The sequence below is a fragment of the Haemaphysalis longicornis genome, unplaced genomic scaffold, assembly GCF_048455015.1.
Source record: "Haemaphysalis longicornis isolate Haplotype H1 unplaced genomic scaffold, Haemaphysalis longicornis Haplotype H1 scaffold_7, whole genome shotgun sequence".
NCBI classification, from domain to species: domain Eukaryota; kingdom Metazoa; phylum Arthropoda; class Arachnida; order Ixodida; family Ixodidae; genus Haemaphysalis; species Haemaphysalis longicornis.
In genome coordinates this window covers 105,217,763-105,234,877 of record NW_027526422.1, presented here as the reverse complement: position 1 = coordinate 105,234,877, position 17,115 = coordinate 105,217,763, and the positions used below count along the sequence as shown (strand labels likewise).

Sequence of the window (17,115 nt, the reverse complement as noted above, 5' to 3'; positions counted from 1 at the left end):
CGATTGATTGATTGATTGATTGATTGATTGATTGATTGATTGATTGATTGATTGATTGATTGATTGATTTATTGATTGATTGATTGATTGATTGATTGATTGATTGATTGATTGATTGATTGATTGATTGATTGATTGATTGATTGATTGATTGATTGATTGATTGATTGCAGGATTTAACACGCCGACGCAGCGTTGGCGATGAGGCGCGCCGTAGCGCAGAGCTCCTGGTTAATTTTGACCACCTGGCGATCTTTAACGTGCGCCAAAATCTCGTACACACGGGCGTTTTTACTTTACGCCTCCATCAAAAAAGCGGTCACCGTGGCCGGGAATCGAACCCGCGTCCTCGTGCTGAGCAGTACAACGCCTTTGTCCCTGATCTACCGCGGCGGGTATGAAAAACGATACTGTTGCGTACAGCTTCGCTACCTTCAAGTCTCGCGCATTAGTGTCAGCTTCCTTCATTTTTTTTAAAACCCTTTTCCGGCGCTCCTCTTCCCCTTTAGCACGCACGCTCCGATATTTTACGCGATTTTGTGCGCCTCACACATAATTTTCACGCCTTTATTGCCTTACAACGGGAACATGGTGATGTAGGGCTTCCGCCTTAGGATTTTTTGTTGTCGCCCTAACTTCCACCCTTTCAAGACAAATATCGTGTACGAGCGCCAACACGGCTTCCGAAACAGGTGCTCGACTGGTCTTACGCTAGCTCGAATATTGCATCGACAAATTTTGAAGCTACTAAATTAATGCGAGGACGATTTTTTTTCAAATTTCTATCGCAAATCTCCACTAGAATAATTTTTATAAATAGTACCAACTCAAGATTTATGGAATGCTGCACTCACTGTTACTATGGGAAAACAGTGGATATCAACGTTTGGTGATTAATTGGTTAAGTCATCATTTTAAGCACGTGCTATACGTGATGCACCAGAATTGTTCGTTACGGGCCTTTTTAGATAATACGTTTTTAATGCACTGACCCTGTGCGCGACATCTGCGTCGTTTAACCTAGAGTTTGATGACCAAGGGCCCTATTCTGGACTGCACAAATTCCCGGGAAATTTGCCGTTTTTTGCCTAAGCACAACGTAAGCAATTGATTGATTGATTGATTGATTGATTGATTGATTGATTGATTGATTGATTGATTGATTGATTGATTGATTGATTGATTGATTGATTGATTGATTGATTGATTGATTGATTGATTGATTGATTGATTGATTGATTGATTGATTGATTGATTGATTGATTGATTGATTGATTGATTGATTGATTGATTGATTGATTGATTGATTGATTGATTGATTGATTGTAGGGCTTTAAAGCACCGACGCAACGCAGGCGATGAGGCGCGCCGTAGTGAAGGGCTCCGGATTAATTTTGGCCACCTGGGGACCTTTCAACAACGTAAGCAGTCAGTGATGTGATGCACGTATAGCTGTGACGACATGCAGTGTAATTTGACGCTTCACTCATAAAGATCATAACAAAAAGGTATGAAATATTGCCATAAAAGAAATAAATACCCTTGGCATATACTATAAAAATTTAGACCGTAGCTGAGGTTGGCAAGGGAAACACATTTCTGCAGGTCAACATTGGCGTCAACACCACAAGGCGATCGAGTAACGTTGATCCAAAAGCGAGGGAAAGGGGGATGTTGAGCCAAAGAACAGCACACAATCTTTTTTGCCGTATCTATTTATTTCTTTCAATCGCTTTTAGTAACATAGTTGAGGTCTGTGTTTCAATGCAAGCTTTGTTGCGGTGTCACCTTCTTTCCGCCACCGCCGCCACGCTATCGTCTGCTCCCATGTTACAAGTTTATGGCGTGGTCAGAGAAAAAGACGGTCGCGACCATCGTTTGTTAGACGCATAAGGGCAGCGACCCGCAACGCCTGATAACCGTGGGGCATATAGATGTCGCCGATTCACTCATTCGGCAAGCTTGACTTCAATTAGTGCAGTAATTCATAAAACAGTCACTTTTCTTTGTTATTTTTTCTTGAGTTCACTCATGTGAACCAGACGCCTACTAGGAGAATTTTGGACAAATGCCATGCATTGGGTTGTCTTTGTCATGGAGCGGCTTGTACTACCCCTTTCGTTGCTGTTACGCTAAACAAATAATTTTTATTTTATTGTCAAACATAAAAGCAAACTACGGTAAGTTATTTGTATGCTCCGTGATACTTGGAAACAGTCAAAACTATTATTTCTTTCGCTAGAAAACATGCTTTAAACCGCACGTCATCTGAAACTGCGCCTGCTGCAAATTCACCGACAGTTCCCGGCGCCGAAGATCAGGGAAATTTTTTGCCCAGTTTCGCGGCAAAAGCAGCCGCCATTTGCAAGCTGTTACATATTACCACGTCATTTTTACGCAGCCTACAGCTGCTAATAAGTGATGTATGCATCCTATTCAACTGTTTACGTCGCATCTTTTCAGCCATTCACAGAGAGGACATGGCCTGCAAGCCATAATGTTGTTGAATGGCAAAGACAGACCTACGTTGTCATGTCCGCCGCATTTCGTTTTTCCTTGCCGGCCAAGAATTGTGCACATCGCGCGAAGAGAAATAAGGCAAACTTTAGAACTGTTGACAGTACACGTCATGAATGTCAAAACAAAGAAAGCGCACACAACCGCTTTGTCAGCCGGAAGCACGTGACCAAAATTGAAAGCCAATCAGAAAAGACTTCCCGCATGTTCCCCAGTTCCCTGGGAATTTGTGCAGTCTAGAATAGGGCCCCAAATCCTGCTTGCTCAGAAAATGCCACTGTCTCGTTTTCCGCTGCGAATGACGTTCAACACATACTGCGCAGTCAGTCTGACGAATGTTGTTGCGAGAGTAAGGCAAAGAAAGTAAAGCGAGGTATTTGGAACGTGTGCGTGACATTTTATGCTGGCTGGCGCTTCTTTCGCGATAGAACGAAAATGGGTAATCCTTAATAAACAGTTGTGTCTGGGTGTTCGTTGTATTGACGTAGCAGAAAAGCATGAAGTGTTAAGAGAGGTGCTAACATAACGCGTTACCTATAATTTATAGCACACCTCGAACTATTGACTGAACAATTGCCATCGTCGGTGCGTATAATTCATTGGTGGCGAGGTGTTTTGTACACTCAGTATGAACTTCAAATCCACCAAATAATGCCTTCGTACGTTTGAAAATACTGTAGATTAGTCTGGGAGACACTGCAACAAGACAGAATATATGGCTAGTCATAGCAATCAAAACGTACGCTGTTTTTATTCAAATAAAGACCTAAATTATTTGCTATTGGTGAACATTTTGGCTCTACTTACTTTAGCAAGAGCAAGCGTACTTTAGCAACCGTACGTACACAAAGACGCTATAAGAATGTATTGTTTTCAGCGGCAGCATAAAAGCACTCACATAAAAACACAAAATTCCTGGGTGAATAATAAACACTTTCATAAAACGCCATGCGTAAACGTGGAGCGGTGTCCTCCAGGCCTTTTTAGGACAAAGTCATCCGAGCTAGTGTACGCAGGTTCATTACTGGAGAAATATGTGAGGCCTTATATAATTATATGAATGTCATCGGGAATTTAATGATGGCCGTTTTGTTTCCCGCGAGAGGGCGGCTCACTGATCGTTAAAGACGAGCAGACTGGTTTTGTCGTTCCGTCCTCTACTGCTTCAGCTTTTAGGGGCGAAGCCCCTCAGGGCTGGGGCGGTGGCTTCTCCTGTCGTCGTCGTCGCAATCGTCATTCGTCTCATGTTGTCACGGTACCAAACCACCGGGAAACTTTTTTACGCATCGCCCTAGAACGTAACTCGTACTAAAAAAACATCGGGACGCGCGTTTACGCCTCGCGCTGGAGAGCTTCACGCTTCAACGACAAGAGACTTTTACAGCTAAGCGGTATGTACCTCTATCCAGCAACGGTTTCATCTCCGTTGGCAAAAATGCCAAGGCACCAAGAATACACTTATGCACTGCATGCTTCGCCCCTCCTCAGGTTTCACGTTAGTGGAGATTGCCCTGGATTTTTTTAAAGGAGTCTTGCTTCATAAAGGACTGACACTATACGTTTGAGCACAAGGCAATGGTATTTAATTGTAACACTGAAACAAATATTTCAGTATTTGATTTTTATTTCTTGGCAAAACCAAGGGGAGGCTGAGACTAAAGGCGGACGTGGCCTGACAGGGGCCTCAGCCACCCGATTTACAGCGTACATAATAAACACGTCTGTTCACAAATTTAAGCATAATAGCACAATCGTAAGAGAGAAATAGCACAACGCAAAGTAATTACTACATTTTCTATGTATTATACAAAGCATAGGTCTAAAATTCACAGAAGGATCACAGTGTACACACAAACGCAGTAATTCGTACGTATGTAGCTTTAAAACTGTCCCCGCTTCAATTTTTTCATAATTTTTAATCACTTTTTTTTGACAGATTTTATTATTTAAACGGCAACAGCTGAAGCATCCCTCTCCCCAGCCTACTTTGTCCTAGATGATCTATTTTGGAGACCAGCCGCATTGCATATTGCGTTCACATGAGGTCATTGTAGATTGTCATTGCCATTGTAGATCGCAGCTTCGACCTGTAAAAGCCCTGAAAAAATTTGCGGGGCGTGGTCGCTAATGTACGATTTTGTCCAAACATAAGATCTTCGGAGTGCCCCGAAACTACTGCACTCAGGGTAATATGAAGAAGCTGCGAACACAGCGCCTGTATGTAGCCTCTTCAGTGGCCCAATCCTCAGCGAGTTTCTGTTTCAGGGATATGAAACAAGCAGTCCATACCTTTCCCTCACATCGTGGGCCTAATGACTTTCGGCCAATGGTGACCGTTGTGAATCTTTAGCAGAACCGTTTCAGCATCGACGCGGTTTTGAAGTTCAGCCGAAGCACTCTTGATGAATACGGAACGAAATTTGTCAAACTTCTTTTTGCGTTTGCACTGCATAGACGGGCTTTTATTAACACAGTTTTTATCGTTCCTTCGTTCACTCAATAAGCATTTTATTTATAACGCCTTAAAGAACAAAAAAAAATTTCCCCGCATTTTCCCGAGGGGAAGAATGTGAAAGTGCGAATGCAGGAGTTGAATTTGCGCGGTTCGGTAATGTTCGCGAAAGAGAGATCACACACACACACACACACACAACTACAAAGAAAGAAAGATGCATTTATTCACAGACACCTATTTGTGTTGTCGTTGTACTTGATTGCTAGAGCGGATCTCAGCTTTGAAATTTCGTGTCAGTACTCCTTTAAGCGGGTGCATTAGCCCTTCTCACGCCCGATTCCTGGCCAATCCCCCACGTGGGTATGTGCCATGCACAGACACCTATTTGTGTTGTCGTTGTACTTGATTGCTAGAGCGGATCTCAGCTTTGAAATTTCGTGTCAGTACTCCTTTAAGCGGGTGCATTAGCCCTTCTCACGCCCGATTCCTGGCCAATCCCCCACGTGGGTAGGTGCCATGTCAGCGGCCAGGCAGCGCGCGCCCATCTCCCCCCGTTGCCAAGGAAGACGAGGAGCGCGCGCACCCGCAGCTGTTGCTATGTGGACGGACGGCGGTCAACGGAATTCAGGGTCGCTTATAAAGTGCATTCGCACTTAAAAATTTCTACAAGCCCGGAATTTGTTGTGCTCACCGGGCGCCATTCACTGCTTCACTTGAAACCATCATATTCTTTCATGCAAACGATAAAATAGCTCCGTTTTATGTTTAGAATCGCCGGTAGTCTTCTGAATGCCCTGTGTTCGCGCCCTACTAATTGCACTATTTTTCCAAGACCTGCGATATATTTGTTGGGAAATGTTCTATTACCTCAATTCTGCGCATTATGTTTGTAAATATATATGGCTTGGTATCTTCTATGTTTGTTGAGAGTGGTGCGTGGCGAATCAACACAATTATTACTTTGAATTGCACCAGAACTGTCGGGCTTGTGCCTATCTTGTAACGGAATATCGAGTCTGCGGCGGCAGCAACTACAACAGCAGTGACGTGAAATTACACGATCTTTAACACTTGCGTGTGTGTAAAATTTTTTTTCTTCCGGAAAAGCCCTAGTACTGTTTGCAAAAAAGTATGAGTGCTTACTTTTCCAGAGTTTTTCAAACCAAAGTCGGTTTACGGCTCCGTGCAACATGTCCGTGGCTGCCGACATTTCAAGTGATCGCCCTTTAGCGATAGTTTAGGAAACACCATTACCTGCTGTTCGCACGTTTTGTCTGCAGAAATGTTCCGGATATGCTTTATAGTGACGCTCATTGTTAGCAAGCAGAGAACCGTTCAGAGGCAAGGGCGACAGGGGGCATATAGGCAATTGCTAAATGCCCTCCGCGCAGTCGGAGGTGCAGAACTGGGAAGCGTTTTTCCGAACCTTTGTATGACGCCTGCCTCCTTTCCGTGATACCCATGGTCATAAAGCGGTGGACCCAAGGCCGACAGTTGGCCGATGTGAAGGAAAAAGCTAAGCAACCCTTCCCGCAACTTCAACTCTGGCGGTGAGATTTCATTTGCGTAATACTTCGTACCGCACTCATACGGGGACATAAAAGGCCGCTACGAAATACATTTATTTACACGCTGAGGCCTACTACGCCATTTCGTCTATTGTTGTTTACTTATTGGGTTGCACTTCTCCGAACTACTAAGCTGCGCATTCCTTGAACAACGCTTGTGGATGCGCTTACCCGTAGCTCCCACAAATATCTCCCACAAACAACTGCGTTCGATCAGGCGGAAAAGCGATCGCAAATGTGTCGTTGTGCTGCAGATAGGACCGCTTGCTCACCCTGCGAGAAAAATGGTTCTAGTATATTTTGGTTTTAATATTAAAAGCTTTGGTTGGCTTTGTTTCTTTAATTACCTAGATTAATTTCACCGACCTTTGTCTTCCCTTATATTGGCGGAATACTTTCAGCAAGCGCACCACGGCATAGGGATATGCAGCTTGCAACTACATGTGCGCTAGTTTGGATCTACTTTGGCTTCATCTACTTTTACAAGCTAACAAAACAAAACCACATCTTTCTAGGCACAAAATTTTCGGACCTAATTTTCACCACTGCCCGATCTCGTTGCGACGATCCGCTGGTGACCTGCGGGTGAACAATCGCAGACAAGCCAATCCGGAAGACTACGCGTCCTGGGAAACGTAATGAAACACAGACGAGGAAGATGCAGAAAAAGAACGGTACGTTTGGTGTGGTATTTGTAGTAAATAAATTCACATTATTGCACCAAAACTGGCTGAAACACGAACAAGGGTATCCAGACTCTATTCTGCACAAGTAATCTCACCCTGTTGGCAAGTTTACGTGGAACATCCAGCGGCACCTTGAAACATACGTGCCTGTGGGACCATGGGGAAGCGTAATTAGGCGGACATGCTGTTAACAGGTAGTATAAAATCGGCTTGAACAGGAGAACAATAAGGCATAATTACGACAGTTGCCTTAAAAAGACCACCAAAAAATTTACAACATTGATGACAATTTAGTAGTAAACGTCCAAGTAGAATCTCGATTTTGAAGAAACCAGGTGGAGTGTTGGCGTCGCCCCTGACACATTCTGGCAAAATCTTTATGCGGCCACAGAAATAGCGCTGACTCAGTTAAGCAAGGCTAGTTGTGTTGCTTATCAAATGTTAATTGTTTTTGACTGAACAGGGTTGCATTTTGTCTCCATGGGCTAAATCTTTAACTCAATTAACGAAGTTAAATTTCCGCTCCATACCAAAGGTTCACGAATTGCTTGCTTTTATGTGCCTGCTGCTAGCTGACCTCATTTTATAAAGAGCAAGACAACCTCAAACGACCTTATGTTTTTAAATCAAAGCGCAAAATACAAGACAAAAAGGAAAGAGCATGAAACCGAGTGGCGATGTAATGAAGACATAGTAATGCTTTACACTGTTTCATGTTATTTTTTTTACATTCACATGCACCTTGGACGTACCTTTCTTCCTATACCGTCATCACTATTTTAACTCCAGCCCTTATCACCACGTCCTAAAAAATGTGCTTTGTTGTCCACATTTTTCTAGTGTAGTCAGCTAAATTACCAACAATAGTTACCTGTTTATTTCGCAATTATTTGGCCTATTTATATCAATAATCAACCCTATTTCTCTCAGTCGTTCCGCCTAAAACACCGTGTAACTTTAATTGCTTAACCTTCCATCTTAAATAATCTGATTTTCTTGGATTCCCCTTGATTCACTTCCCTCGCTCAGCTGCATCTTTCCAGTTCCTTAACTCATCATTGCTCTACGCGCGCTGGCGGCAACTTGCGCTACTGCCGAGTTAAGCGCGCGTTTCGGAGGCCCACGTGCTATAGAGTTCGTCGTGCTACGCGTTCTTTTATGACAGGCGTTGACGAGCAGTTTTAAGGGCAGAGCACTTTAGGCACTCGCATTGTCGTCCTAGCTCGCTCGCTGGCACCAAGCATATCGCCACGGCGTTACGGTATTGAAAATTTAAAGCGCAACAAATTTAGACAAAAGACGAATGACACAAGGACAAGCGCTCCTTCGAACTGGAAATTTTATTTACGAAACAACATATATATACGAAAAGGTGAAAAAATACAAAAAAAACAGTGCATGTGCGCATCGTCCTAAACTAGAGTATGTGCGCACTATTCATGGAGTACCAACTATGGAGTACCAACTAGCTCGAACCCTCACGTTGTTAAGTTACGGTATAGCCTGTCACGGTCCCTTCGCCGCGTCGTAACCCCGAGACTTCGAAAGCCAAGCGGCTATGCCAGGATATACGTAGCGTGAGCTAAGGTTATTCTTAGTTTTCCTGGTTGTCAAGGATTAGCTGATTATCATGCTTACCGCTGCTTATCATCCAATCCAAATCCAATCTAAATCCAATCCGTTCCAATTCAATCCAAAACCAATCCAATGCAATCCAGAACTCCCGCTGACGCAGTTTCAGTATAGTGAATTCTAGTTCACTATAGTTTCAGGCAGGGGCGCAGAGCACTGCGAAGCCGGGAAATTTGAATTGCATGAGGTGGTAGCAGTAAGCGGATAACGGCGGTACAGCCTGTTATGGCGAATCACTGCTCTGCACTTTCGGCAGCTTTCACATTGAGGGGAACGGCTTTAATTTTTTAGCTCAATCTCTTCACAGGTCGACTTCAGAATGGGGAATATAACGCTTCAATTTTTTTAAGCATTTGTGTCTAATGCTACTCAGTAATTACGTGGTGGGGACATCAGTTGGAAATTAAAGCTGGGGCTGACGTGCAAAATTCATTGTAATTAGGCAGCTTTGAGGCCATGGGAAACACCCTTTTATTCATTCATTAGTTTTGTTCAGAGACCGGAAAAATCCAACTCTACCCTACCGGGCTTTTTCGCACATTATATTTTTGGTTAACCACACCCATCCACAACTTATGAGCCCTACTAAACAAGACCGGGCTTAGGCCCCAATGGAAGAAAAGCGTGCTGTGGCCCACTGCGAGCGTGTGCTTCGAAGGGTTTATCCTGTAATGACGCGCGATGTCGATGAGACTTACGTTCGCCACTCGTGCGACCAAGCCAGTGGCGTACACATCGTCTATCCAGAAAAATGGCACGCTGCTGGTCGCCCGTCCCAACGACGCCAACACCGACGCCGGCATCATATACGCTGCTCCAGCGCAATATGGGGGGTATTTGTCAGCCGAGTACTCCTCTTTCGAAACAAACCACTTCGAGCTTCTGTGGCGTATTGGCTCCAGCACTTTCTTAACGGCGCAGTAGATATTTGGAGACAAGAAAGCACCCATAGCTAACATGTCTTCGACGTAAGAGGCCAGCAGGAACACATTAACTATTACGTCGTCATCGAGTTTCACCAATACGCGTTTCTTCGTCTTAAGGCAGCCACTTGCCATCAGCCATTTCGTTTCTTTGATAAATTTTAGGGTCAAGTTCCGGTAAGTGTCGAGGAAGTCAAGCTTCACCAAGTCACCCTCCTTCGCCGCCTCAGCGTCGACCTTTTCTTGCAGCTGTTTGTCATTCGTGGTTCCCACAAAGAACACCAGCGATGAATTAACGAACGCTGCTATACCGGGGCTGCCGATTGTTTTGCGAAGGAAGCGACGACGCACAACGTGCTCAGGCGCGGTGTGCACAAAATAGAGAACTCGAAGGCCGTAGGCACAGGCGGATGTCACTTTCCAACCAAGAGGTGCCTTCTGGGGGCCCTGATTGGCAGGGATATGCGGGGAACTGGTCGTATGCGGGCTACTTGATGAAGGCACGAGCGTCGAGTTGATAGATTCCAAATTTCCAGAAGTAAGCGCCCCAAGACTTTGTCCTTCAGAACTGGGTGCTGTAGAATTCACAAAACTTGTCTTCACGCTGTATATTTTTGCTGTCGTCAGGATGCCAGAATTTGTTGGTTTTAGTTTTACAGTAGAAGCTTGAACAGCACGGTCAGTGTTAGAGATGCTTTGCTTCAAAGAACTTGGTTTGATAGAACTTTGTTCTACAGAAAAGACCTCAGTGGTAAAGAGTATGGCAGTGTTTTTCCTACTAGTACCTGTTTCCAAAGTACTTGGTATCACAGCACTTGATTTTTTGAGACTTGAACCAATGAGAGCTCGAGGCGTGGTACCTACTTGGTCATAGCTAAAGCCCACTAGGACGACCAGGAAGCCGGTAGAAATTCCGAAAAGGGCACACACCTTCCGTCCAATTCTGTCCTTTAGAACTCGCGGCACGCGGAAGTGCGTATACGCAGTACCAAAGACACACCCAAAAGACGCCTGAGCCATGGCACTATGAAGAAACTTTTGTCAAATCACGTTTGACTCAAAGGGAAGTGGTCAGCGAAAAAAGCAACAGGCGATATATAACACGTGTCGTCTTACATGAAGCCACTTGGGCACATCTCAGCGGGCAAAAATACTGAACTGGCAATGCTATATGCAAGATGGAAAATGGCAGCACTTCAACTCGTCAGCTGGAATCTCTGGATGCTATAAAAGGCGACACACGTCATTTTTAAAATGTACCCGGTGATATGTAAACCCACAGAATTCTTGTTTTGTTTGACGCTGTCACCAAGTATAGTTGAAAACTTAATGTCAAGGCTCGACATTCAGTTTCGATGTCGACATTTGGATTTTATGTAGCCACTTTCTATGCGCTTTGCGCACGAATTCAAGTTTGCTGACTGCTTAGTTCGCAAATTCTCGGCAGAATTTCCCCACATTTTACGGCGAAAGCCTAAGTTACCCATGAGGCGAAAACACTGACGTCGTCGTAGGCGTTGGTGTTCGCGTCTGTAACGGAAAGCCGGCTCCTACGCGACTGAGCGTGCGGTATTACCAGCTTTGTTTGGGTAACAATAATACAGACACTATAAAAGACCGCGTTATTATTCAACACCACGTTGAAAGGCAGAATTGCACTCCTCCTTCTTGCGAATTTGAAATTCTGCTGCAAAGAATATTTTAACGTATATGTGGAAATTCAGGAGCGCAAAACAAAGAACCACAATACGGGCAGGTGCAACCGTCGGGATTCCAAGCCTCATTAGCGGCTCTAGAAGGTAAAGCAGATTGAGTGGGCGACGGTGATTGATGACGGGCACGAATAATGGTGATCTCGCTGGTGCGGCGACGCTTACGATTCCAAGATTCTCCTCAATCTAAAAAGTGCCGCTTGGCGGCGCGTTGGTCGGAGTCTACACTGCAGCTGCCATTTCCGCTAACTGTACAACATCACGGTGCCGGGTCGTATCAAGTGTTCAGCCGTGGCGTATAGTAAGCATCTCGCAAGCCAACCAGAAACCAACTACGGTGAAAGCCGTGGGGACTCTGAATGCGTTCGAATTAAACCAAACTCAAACTGACGAAATTTACTAAAAAAACAGCAAGAGTTGAGGTCGGGTTGTTTGAAATCACTCGAAATATTTATCGACGAAAATAATCCGTTATGACTTTCTGTTTCTGTTCCTTGAATACGACTGACATCGCTTTCTTCTCTAACGCACGAAGGTGCGGAACGCATCCTCTCTGACCATCCTCGAAGATAATAGGCGCGCGACACCCGTGGCCTCCATTAGCTGCGAAGCTGAAGGTAGCTTCCGGAGTCTAAAGTGCCGGCACTGGCACAAAGATGAAAAAATGTCTGCAGCACAAGCAGGAGAGCAACACCCAGAGACTACAGAGATACCCGGCACGAAGCGACACACAATGTGAAGGAAGAGTGCGGTGACGCCACACATCCGGACGCTGCGTCGACTGTGCGCTCACGCCATCTATTCTAACGCCAAGAAACCTTGCAGCGGTAGTATGAAATACATGTACACGGCGGCGCGCAGTTCGAATTATCGACAGAGGAGCCGATGCACGCGAGCATTAACGAGTCGCTTTACCTATAGGCGCCTATGTATCGTGATCCGAAAGTTCGAACTAATGAGACGCGAAGTAACGAGCTTTCCCTGCAGTCTATCAGATTTTTAACACCATCACGTCTGTGTATGCACAAAAACCTCAACTTCTCCAGTGTTGGGTGCCAGGACATGCTAGTATCGCTGGAATTGAGGTTGCGTATGAAAGGGCCGTTGCTGCTGCAGTCAAACAGAACACACAGGCCAACAGTACCCTACACTGACCTCAGACAACACCTTCGTAAAATATGGCAAGCAAACTCGACCTGACAGACAACAAATTACACGTCCCATTTGGGACCATGCACACCGAAACACGCAACAGATACGCAGAAGTCGCCTTGGCTAGGCTCGAATACGGCACACACATGCAACACACTCAAAAATTCTCCTCAAGACCTGTGTGTAGCAGGTGTGGAGAGGCCATATCCTTCCTTCACATCTTTCCACATGCAAGAAGTTGCATTGATTGATTGATTGATTGAAAATACCTTTATTCAAAAGAAAAGAAAAAAAGGAGGAAAGAAGGTGGCTATCCCAATTCCAGGATTCCAATGGCCTCCAACGCCACTATGGCTCTCTCTACCAGCCACCGCTGGCAGGCAGGGTCATCGCTGCGCAGGGTGGCCTCCCACTGCTCCCGTGACGTGTTTGTGACTGGGTGTACTACTGATGTGTACTGGCATGCCTATACGGTGTCGTAAGGGCACGTGCGGTACGGTAGGGTGGCAAAAAGGGCAAGACGCTTTTTTTTCTCGCTACAGCTGCGTTCAATTTGGCACAAAAAAGCTACATATCTTTTGTGCCGAAACTAGATCACAGGCAGGTCTAGTACACTTTAAAAGGTTTGCGTTGGTAGAAATCAAAAATTTTCTACTAAGGTCGCAAACTGGTCCACGTGTACCAACAAGGAAAGGAAATTTCGCAGGTCAGCAGCCGTAGTAACACAAGTGTGACCTAATTGGTCACCGTTTAAGTGTAGCCTAATTGGTCACCGTTTAATTGTAGCCTAGCGTACGATAGGCTACAATTAATATTTTTTGAAGTACGCTTTACGGCATAAACAAAATGAAAGTGACTAGTCCCGTCTCCACAATAAGGATCTGAAGAGACCCGTATTGGTGACAGTTCGTTCAGCGGTGAAGGTCAGGCGGTCGTCTTGCGCGATACCCGAGGACCCTAATGTGAGGAAGGCGTCCTGACTGAAGACTCCGACATGTCCCCAAGAGATAATTCAGAGTCGCTTCAAAGGACGAGGCTGTGCGAAAAGGATACGTGTGCGGAAGAACTTGTCTCGTCAAATCGGTCGGCGGGGTTGAACGTTGCGCCCACGTGGTTTCTCCAAGGCGCGACCTGTTCGCAGCGAGTCAAACTGCTAGGAAAGTCCGACCTACGCGGAGGGACAATGGAACGCGTGGGGCGCCGGACGAGACTGTGTTTTTGCGTATAAAGGGGGCGCCTATCTTGATAACGGTGGCACCGGTAGTGGCCGAGTCACACTCTCGAGATGGAAGGCTGTGCGAGATTCGGTGTGTCCAGCACGTGTCGACCGTCGATTTGACAAAAATCGCACAGCCCCAGGAATGAGTCCACAATGAGGGCACAACTTGTGGCCATCCGGGATGGGTTATCCGCGTTAGAGTCACGTCTTCGCATAAACCCGACGTTCGCTTAAGCCTTCTCCTCTACACCAACTCCACTCAAGCAGTTGGGGAACCACGCGTGGAAAAGTTTCTCGCTGTCGCCTACGATGTGCATGGCATTGTATGCTCATCCCTGTTCCAAATCCAAATCCAAATAAAAAATAAATAACTATATAAAGAAATAAATAAAGAAAGAACCGTATTTAGGTTTGTCACCCAGGGCACCTCTACTGGATTGTGATATTTTCTTCCGGGGCCTATGAGAACGTTTACGAATACGTAGCTGGTGTACTTTATTTATTGGTAAAGTCATCCCGCTTTACGGCTGCACGATCTTACCTTAAACAAGAAAGGGAACCACTGGGCGTGTATAGGGCTCGTCCGAGCGTCTTCTATCCGGCAGTGTCATTGCAAGTGCTGATTCTAATCCCGAGTCTCAATGGTCGACCACACCATTTCCTTGCCGTGACGTGACATTCGAACGTTCCCTTCTAAATACTTTCATACTTTGCCTGAGAAGGAGTACTACACACAGTCTCTGAGAACTTCACGGTAAAGCCTGTCAAATCAGCACAAAACAGTAGGAGTGCCTCTAGCCAGAAGAACGACTTCTCGTCTTAGAGAATGACAATCAAACACAGGTAGGCCTCCCCGCCTAGCCCGACCCTACGCTAAACGACTCTCTATTTCCGTATTTACCTGCGTAATAATGCTTATAATGCAACAATACCGGCGATATTTGGTTCCGTGGCAGGTACAATTTCCACGCGGTTATGGTGCGAGACAAACATTTATTCAAACACGTTGATATGCCGCCCGTAAGCCGGGCGAAAAGGCACCAAGTCACCCATAATAACGAAATGAATGCGTATAATTGAGTAAAAAGAACATTTTACTGTAAAAAAAAATCACGAACCTTGCCGAATTATTCCCACTTCCAATTGCTAGCGATCGAACACAGGCCCTTCGCGCCAAAGACGTGATTCTACCCCTACGCCACTCAGCGCAAATAACGGGACTCCTTTAGCGGCTTCATTATTATTTAGCCCTATAATTGATTTGAACCATTCGAACCACTCTCATTTACAAAAAGAAAGCATATTATTCAGCTAAGAGACAATTCGTATTATTATCAGGTGTTAGCCTCGAAGAAAACTTCCGCGCGTCTAAGGCTCGCACTCAGGCCGTTTCCGCCAAAGCTTACTATCGGCTCCTGACGCCGAAAATTTGTAGTTTTAAAAAGCAGAGCTATTTAGGCCGACACACAGATGTCGGGCGTAGACAGAAAACCCCCAGCCTACCACCTCGTCTTCTCCTGCCCCCATCACCCACACCCCCACCTCTCCCGTTACCCTGAGCAGTGGGAGTCCGAGCTGACCAGCTTCGCACGGGAGCGCCAGGTGGCCCTGGTGCAGCGCGCCCTGGAGGCCGCCCGGACCAGAGGCCTCCTGGACTTAGGAGGCTAACCACGCCCTTCTACCACTTCCCTTTGGCTCAATAAACGCTTTGCCACCAGCAGGTAGGCGCGCGGCTCGAGGTGACCGGTCGGTTCACCGGCGCCATGCCTCGGGCACGACCTTCGCGCAGTGGCTTTAGCAGAAAAAAAAATACCGAGCGCACGTGAGCACGTGTCTCGCAGAAACTCTGCTGCCCAGGCCATTCGTGTTCTTTATCAAATGCTACAGGCATATTTGTTTCCCATCGAAAGGTGGTTAACATATTAAATTTTAAAATTAACGTCGATAAGTGCGCTGTTATTGTTTTTCCGGTATCTGCTCCGGTTACCCTCTGCCTGACGTATCGGGAGGCGACTATTCCTCAGGTGGCATCATTGAAGTATTTGGGTGTAATATATGATAATAAAATGAATTGGCGCCCTCATATAAACCATATCGCGACCAAAGGGGAACGGGCACTTGAATTGTTGCGGAGACTCAGCAATAGGAGTTTTGGAATGAGAAGGGACAATTTACTTTTTATTTACAGGGGTACATGCGTCCCACTTTATAGTTTGGCTGTGCCCTCTTTTCCGGTTCACCAGATTACAAACTCAGAAAGCTTATTATGTTGGAGCATCGTGCACTGAGATTGTGCTAGTTTTTATTTTATTTTAACAAACTTGCATTTGTTTTCATAGCTTTTCAGCTGCCGAGAAGCCTCAAGCGAGTTGACAAGAGTAGCAGGAACAATGTCGCTGCGATTTAGATCTCTACGCGGACTTCATTTGTATGTCGAGTGCATCAAGATAACGCAGGGTAACGCAGCATGAGCTTCAAAAGGTGGTTACAAGGATACCTGTGTACCTATGCTAAGAAACTTCATCTTCCTTCAGAACAAACCATCGCAAGGGCGCTCACCCGCAATCGCATGGATGCCTGTCTTCTAATCCTCGGTGCCCGGCCTCTGTTTACGTACCGACCCAAAGATATATGGTATTACATTGAACAGAAACGTCTCGTGGGCCCCGGAAGAGAAGAGGCTGAGGACAGGATTTTTAACGACATCGCAAATTATGGCATATCTTGCCGCCGCGAACTGGGGAAATTATCGCTCCATGGTTACGCTTTTTAATGCTGTATTCGGGTGGTCGTTTCAGAGCGCTCTAGGGCACTCCGAAAAGCGACTCCGTGTTCGGGTGGTCGAAATCGAGCGCTCGAAGTATGTTCGGTTGGTCGTCTCAGAGCGTCGTACTCCACTCCGAGCACCTCCGACTGCTCTGACTCCGAAGTTGGAGTGCCGCCGAAATCCGGAGGCGATTGGGTCACGTGACCCCGGCCGCCGCGGCTCGCCTCTGGCTCGCCCCGCTCGCCTGCCCAGTCGGTGGCGTTCGCTGAATCCTCCTTTTCTGTGAGGCCTTGACAGCGGTTAGTTGTGGGAGTGTTTCGACGATTTTGCTTCTCGTGCTATTCTCCGCATCATGTCGAAACGGAGACGCCTGTTGAGTGTAGGGGAGCCGTCTCCGCTACTTCTGCAGCTCGAAATCGACGCCGAGGAGGACAGCAGCTCCGACGACGACGACTCGCACGTTTACGCTGCGAAGTTCGCCTAA

General features: G+C 46.0%; 1 protein-coding gene across 1 annotated transcript; it reads right to left on the bottom strand.

Moving 5' to 3' along the window:
* Positions 1-8,672: 8,672 nt before the first annotated feature.
* LOC144144750 (uncharacterized) lies at positions 8,673-10,944 on the bottom strand. Its single transcript, XM_077676264.1, has one exon. It carries the CDS (start codon positions 10,799-10,801, stop codon positions 9,374-9,376), a length of 1,428 nt encoding a protein of 475 aa, XP_077532390.1. The 5' UTR covers positions 10,802-10,944; the 3' UTR covers positions 8,673-9,373.
* Between the last annotated feature and the right edge of the window lie 6,171 nt (positions 10,945-17,115).

Bases quoted from the DNA above. Each gene is read 5' to 3' on its own strand.
- LOC144144750 (XM_077676264.1), bottom strand. From the start codon at position 10,801: ATGGCTCAGGCGTCTTTTGGGTGTGTCTTTGGTACTGCGTATACGCAC.